Genomic DNA, 6,007 nt, shown 5'->3' with positions numbered 1-6,007 from the left:
GGACCTGCTGGACTTTCCGTCTCCACAAAGAATAAGCTGGAAACAAAGTGACCCACCTTGTTCCCGGGCCGGAGAGCCGGCCAGTTGGGGCGAGGGGTCCTTCCTAACCACGGACACGTGCCACTCCGGCCAGTCCCCTGCTGGCCCAAGCCCAGTCAGCAACCCTGGAACTCGACTCGAGAACAATCCACGACAACTCTCAGACCCCTGAGAACCAGACGCCAGCGGCCGCTGCCTGCCGGACATCACGCTCGGCCCGGCTGCCTCGCCAGTGGACACAGGACCGTCCGAGCCCGACAGCCAAGCCCCTCCCTCCCGGGCTGCAGCGCCGCGTCCGGCCGCCGGGGGGCAGTGGCGGCCCGCACTCGGCAGGCCCAGCCCACAGCCAGCGCGGGGTCCAGTGCCCGTCCGGCCCACGACCCCCGCCCGCTCCGGCCTCTCCGACTGCCTCAGGGAGTCGGAGGCCCAGAGGCCGCTGGGAAGGGCTCCTCTGCGACCCGCTGTCCAGACGCCCCTGACCAGCCGCGCAGGTCAGCACCCCCGACCTCGTCCCCGCCCCAAGGCGCCCGCCCACCACCAGGCCCCCAACCAGGACGCCCCTCTGACCACGCCCCCACACCAGGATGACCTCCTCGACCACGCCCCCGCGCCACGCCCCTCCCAGTCCCACCCCAAGGCCCAGGACCCTGGCACCGGCCCCGCCCTACACGGCCCCGCCCCTCGCCCCGCCGGGCCGGCCTGAGCGCCAGGCCGCCGAGGGAGGCGCAGGTGCTGGTCCTGCGCGCGGCGGCGGCTTCGTTCGGCTCCGCGCGACCCGGCGCTTGCTGGCCGCCGCCTCGCGGCTGCTGGGGATGGCGCTGGGGGTGGCGCTGGGGGTGGCGCGGGGCTCGGAGCCGCTGCTCACCGAGTTGCCCGCGCACCACTGCCGGCTGGACCCGGCGCTGCTGCCCCCCGCGCTGCGCGCCCCGAACCCCTGACCACAACACGTGGGCACGTGGCCCTGCACCACGGCTGGCACGACGTGCTGCCCCGTCACTCCTGTGCGCGCGCCCAGCCGGCCCAAGGACGGCCTGGAATCTTCTAAACTCTGCGCCTCTGTTCCCCTCCTCTGCGCGGGTCCTCTGCCCTGCTCCTCCTCCGTCCCCGCTTTCTCCGTCCCCTCTCCTTCGTCCTCCCCCTCCTCCATCTTCCTTCCTCCTCTCCCCGCCCCTCTCATCTCCCCCTCGTCCTCCCCCCACCCCCGTTCTCCCCTCCTCCATCTTCCTTCCTCCTCTGTCCTCCCCCCTGTCCTCCCCTCCTCCATCTTCCTTCCTCCTCTGTCCTCCCCCCCCCGTCCTCCCCTCCTCCATCTTCCTTCCTCCTCTGTCCTCTCCCCCCCCCACCCCCGTCCTCCCTCTTCTCCGTTCTCCACCTTCCTGGCTCCCCCCTTTCTCCGTCCGTTCTGCTTCCATCACCCCTCCTCTGTCCCCCCTCATTCTTCTGCCCTTGGTCTACTGGGGCGGTCAGTACTGGGGGTCTCATTTGGGGAGTCAGCCCCCTCTTGTCGGACGGCGCAGCAGATGCACAAGTATGCGGCAGGCCAGGCCTAATGGCTGAGTCTGAGGCCCGAGGGCTGCCCAGGTGGGGGCAGCGGCGGGGAGGGGAGTTACGCTGAAGGTATGAGCAGGTAGGCACCAGGTGGTCAGCACAGTGTGGAGTCCACTTCAGTGCCACGGACACTTTGACCAGCCCGTGGCTTCGGGCTGCGTAGGCGTGGACGCTGGGTCCCCAGGACACGGGGCTTTCGGTGGAGGGAATGAGTTGGGGAGGGGCAGCTGGCACCTCCCGTCCCACCCTCCCGCAGGCCTGCGCACCCCGCCTCCCTCTGGGCAGCCCCTGCCCGCAGCCCCACCCCACCCCCGGAGGGTAGACCCTGGTGTGGAAACTGGAACAGGGTTGCCACATCCCTGCCAGGCCTGGGTGGGGCCCTGAAACCACTGGGCCTCTGTGCTCCCGTCATGTCTGTTCCACCGCACACTTGCCCTCCTGTTTGGTGTATTGATCCATCAGCACCCCACCAGCTTCCCCAAACGGTCGGATTTTGAAATAAAAACTCTGATGACTGGTGACCCCAAAGGGTATGTTCAGCGTGGAGAGAAGGCCCCTCCTGGAAGAGGAGGTGGGGCGGTCCAGGGCCCTCTGCTGGGAACAGCGGGTGAGCACAGCCTGCAGCCCCTTCAGAGTAGCGCGTGAAATGAGCAGGGAAGGGAGGGGGAGTGAGGCCCTGGGGCCCTGGGCACAGCAGGTGGAAACCAGGGACGGCCAGGGGCCAGCGTGGGGGGGTGGGGAGTGATGGCTGGAGAGAGGCAGGTGAGACCCCATCCAGACTTGGGGCTCTGTGTGCATATCCTGGGGACCCCATAATAACCCCTTGGGGGCTCAGACCAGGAATTGTTCCAATTCCGTGCAAAGACCACCAGAGTGAGGAGAGCACACTGTGTGACCTTGAGCAAGTCCCTTGCCCTCTCTGTGCCTCAGTTTCCCCTTCTCTCCAGGGGGAAATTGGAGCAGGACACCTAGAGCCCCCTTCCAGCCTGACATTCTGGGAACTCCAGTGAGGAGGAGGGGGCGAGTCCTTGCTGGCCAGCAGGTGACTGGTGTCCCCCAGGTGAAACCTGTGTGAGGACAGCTGGAAGGTGCCTCTGGAGCAGACCAGCTGCCTCCTGTGCTGGCTGCGGGCTGTGTCCTCCTGGTGCGGCCGTGGCCAGTATGGCGCTGCCCCTTCCCTTCTGCCCTGGCAGCCCTCCCCTCGAGCCCCTCAGGGTCCAGCTAGACCCCTGAGCTGACCTGACCTGCATCCACGTGTGGCCCCTGCTGCCCACGAGATGTGGCGTCCCTGGTGCTGGCCACGGGCCTGGGGGCCAGCAAGGCCCTGGCTGCCAGCTTTCCCACCCGCTGGCCCTGTGGCTGCTTCATGGGGGCCTCCCTCACCCTCTCCATGGCTCTCGGGTACCATGGGGGGCCTCTGGGGGCGCCCACTCGGGCCAGGCCTATCCCACTGGAAGGGGATGTCAGGTGGCCCAAGGGCCCTTCTTGAGAAGGCGGGAGAGACACCGCGGCTTGTGAGCTCTGCTGTTTGTGGGCAGGCCCCTAAGCTGGCGTGGGCAGCAAGTTGGCCTCAGATGTCCAGCCTCTGGGCGGGTCAGCGACTGGTCCCCATAGCCCTGGACAGAACAGGCTCCAGAGAGGCCTTGGCCTCAGGCCATCTGCGTCTGCTCAAGCCTGGAGCTGTGCACCGTCCCCCTCCCACCGGGTCTTCTCCCTGGGGGCCACCTCTCCTCGGCGGTGGGCTCACACGGCTGCCGCCTTCTGCGGGGGATTTCTGCTGCTCTATGGGGTGAGTGTGGGGGAGACTGGTCAGTGGCTGCTCTGTTGGCCACGTGTGTCACCTCCCTCTGCACCTCCATGCAGCACCAGGCACCTGGGGGTAGGACAGGGACACAAAGCCACTGAATGTCTTGCCCCCCTGGGTCCAGGAAGGGGGCGCTAACCCCTGCCATCCCTGCAGGGAGGACCCGTGGGCATCCTTACCTCCCCCCTGCCCCGCAGGTTCCCAGCTCTGTTCCCTGGTCTCCCTGCTGGCTGCTGGCCAAACCAGGAAGGTCCTGTGGCACTTTGTGGCAGCGGGACGTGGACCCTGAGGACAGCTCAGAGGAGAGCTCCCTGGACACGGGTGATCACCAGCGAGGGGGAAGGGAGGCCTGGGTGTCAGAGGAGGGAAGAGAGGCGTCGCCCAGAGACACGGACTCATCCTGGGCTTCAGTTCATGAGGAGGGGAGGGAGCAGGCAGGCTAGGGGCGTCTGCACCCTCCACCCTGGGGTGGGGGTTTGGTCACTGTTGTCCCTGGCTCAGGCTGGGCCCAGAGCTTCGCCCGGCCTCCCAGGCTGATGAGCAGGGACCTCAGGGCCAGCTTCCTTGGCAGTCTGTCCCTGCGTGAGCCCACCTACTACCAGCCCTAATTCCTGGTGGCCGGCCTGGAGGCAGCGGCCACCGTCTTCCTGCTCCTGAGGTCTGATCACTGGGGGCGCCACCCAGTTCTGCTGCTGGCACCTTGGTCATGGGCCTGGTGCCCCTGCTGCTCCTCGCCAGGCCCAGCATGAGCGTGGGCCCTGCAGGCTGATGGGGTCGTCATGTTTGGCCCAGGGTCTACCCCATGGCAGGGGTCCTGGGATCAGCCCCCTCCTGGGGCCGCATGAGAGAGGCACAGAGCACAGGAGACTGCTGTTCTCTTTACTCTGTCCATCTCCCCACTGTGCACCCAGGGAAACTGAGGCCCAAAGAGTTAAGGGGTCAAAAGGATCCTCTGCAAAGGGGCTGAATGTAAGGGTCTGGTTTGGATGGGGGCAAGCTGGAGCACCTGACCCCCAAGCAGAGCGTGCAGACGCAGGCAGACAGGTCGAGGAGGCCAGGCCCACGCGGGACCCTGAGACGTGGACGACTGGAGGGCAGGCCCTGGAGTGGCCTGGCGTGGGCAGCCTGGGAGTCCTTTCTGTGTCCCTAGACCTGGGCTGGACTGTGTTGTCCCTCTCTGTCCTGGGGTTCTGGGTCTCCCAGGCCACGTCCACCCTCAGCAGCTTCTTTGCAGCTAAGGTCTCCCCGACAATGACCAGGGGGGCTCCAGGCTGCCCAGCCACACGGCAGGACGTGAGGTCCTGCCAGCCCAGTGCCTGAAGCCCCAGCCCACTTGGGGGCAGGCAGAAGGGAGGCGCGACCCCCGTGCACCTTCCTGGCTCCGTTCCATCTTGACCTGAGTTCAGATCATCTTCCTGGGTGGCGTGGTGGACACGGCCCTAGGAGGGTCTGGACAACAGCTCAAGAGGCGAGGGGGCAAGGGGAGGCGAGGAGATAGAGGCCTGGCGGGGGTGGGGGAGTGATGAGCCAGCCCCCAGAGAGGGCAGAATTCCAAGGAAAAAATCGTCATCCGATTTTCTAATGAAAATAACGAAACTTGTTCCAGGGCAGAGAAGAAAAGCTTTTCCACAAAAATTATGAGTTTTGTTTTCCTGGCCCCCCCATACCTTTGGTTCTGCTAAGCACTGGCCCCTCCCTGGGTCACATGCGTGTGTCCATGTGTCCATCTGCGGGGGGCCGTCTGTCTCAGCTTCTTCCTGCGCACGTGGTCTTTGCCCGCCCTGTGTCCTGTCGCCTGCCCCTGCTGCTGCCCCCCACATCCACCCGCCACACCTCCCAAAACCACTGCTCCCAACCAGCAGCCCCCATGAGCCAGGACACGGATGGCAATCAAGGCCCAGGGCACGGCTGGTCCAGGCGCAGTGACCACACTGGGCAGACACCCCCTCAGATGGCCACGTCAGTGTGGGCGGAGGCGTCTTGGGAAGAGCTGCAGGGACAGCATGAAAGGGGTGTCCCCACTGCGCCCCTTGCCCCTGGGTGCCCCCCAACGTGTGGAGGACAGAGGCGTCCATGGAACTTGGTGTCCTTGCTGGGTCCTCCCTCAGGCTGCACCCCGGTGTGACCACGGGTCCACTAGGACCAGGCCCACTGACCCCATCTTCTCAACAGGGTACCTGAGAGCAGTTTTCCAGGAACTGAGAGTCAACCCCTTGTCCAGCTCAAGCCAGTTGAGATCAACTCCTCAACTGGGTCTGTGCAAATGCCCGGTAGGTGACCCTTTTGATGTCAAGGGGAACGAAAGCCCCACCCCAGATCTTGCTAAGGCCACCCTTCCGTGAACACGTGTCCTGTGCAGAGCCGTGAAGCCTGACTGTGCTGGCGCGGGTCATCAGTGCCCTCACTCCTCCTCACCTCCAGGCATCCATCCCACACTTCCGACCACCTGCCCTCTGCCCCACGAGAGCTGCCCCAGGCCCTGCTCAAGGAGCCTGAGCTGAGAGTTCTCGCCGCCTGCCTCCTTGCAGGTCGACCTCGTGATAAAGCGGTTTTCTCTTCTCACAGCTGATGCTGTGATAACTGGCTTCTTATCCCATTGGGCAAGAAAGCCCCATC

General features: G+C 65.6%; 1 protein-coding gene across 1 annotated transcript; it reads left to right on the top strand.

Moving 5' to 3' along the window:
• The first annotated feature begins 3,824 nt into the window (after positions 1-3,824).
• Positions 3,825-4,827, top strand: SLC22A31 (solute carrier family 22 member 31). The gene is given in 3 exon segments (XM_070613998.1): positions 3,825-4,081; positions 4,084-4,122; positions 4,125-4,827. Coding segments are annotated over 3 exon segments (780 nt in total). The 5' UTR covers positions 3,825-3,927; the 3' UTR covers positions 4,712-4,827.
• The last annotated feature ends 1,180 nt before the right edge of the window (positions 4,828-6,007 follow it).

The sequence above is a fragment of the Equus przewalskii genome, chromosome 3, assembly GCF_037783145.1.
Source record: "Equus przewalskii isolate Varuska chromosome 3, EquPr2, whole genome shotgun sequence".
In the NCBI taxonomy this organism is placed as follows: domain Eukaryota; kingdom Metazoa; phylum Chordata; class Mammalia; order Perissodactyla; family Equidae; genus Equus; species Equus przewalskii.
Note: the sequence above shows the minus strand (reverse complement) of the source record. Positions and strands in the feature narration are given on the sequence as shown.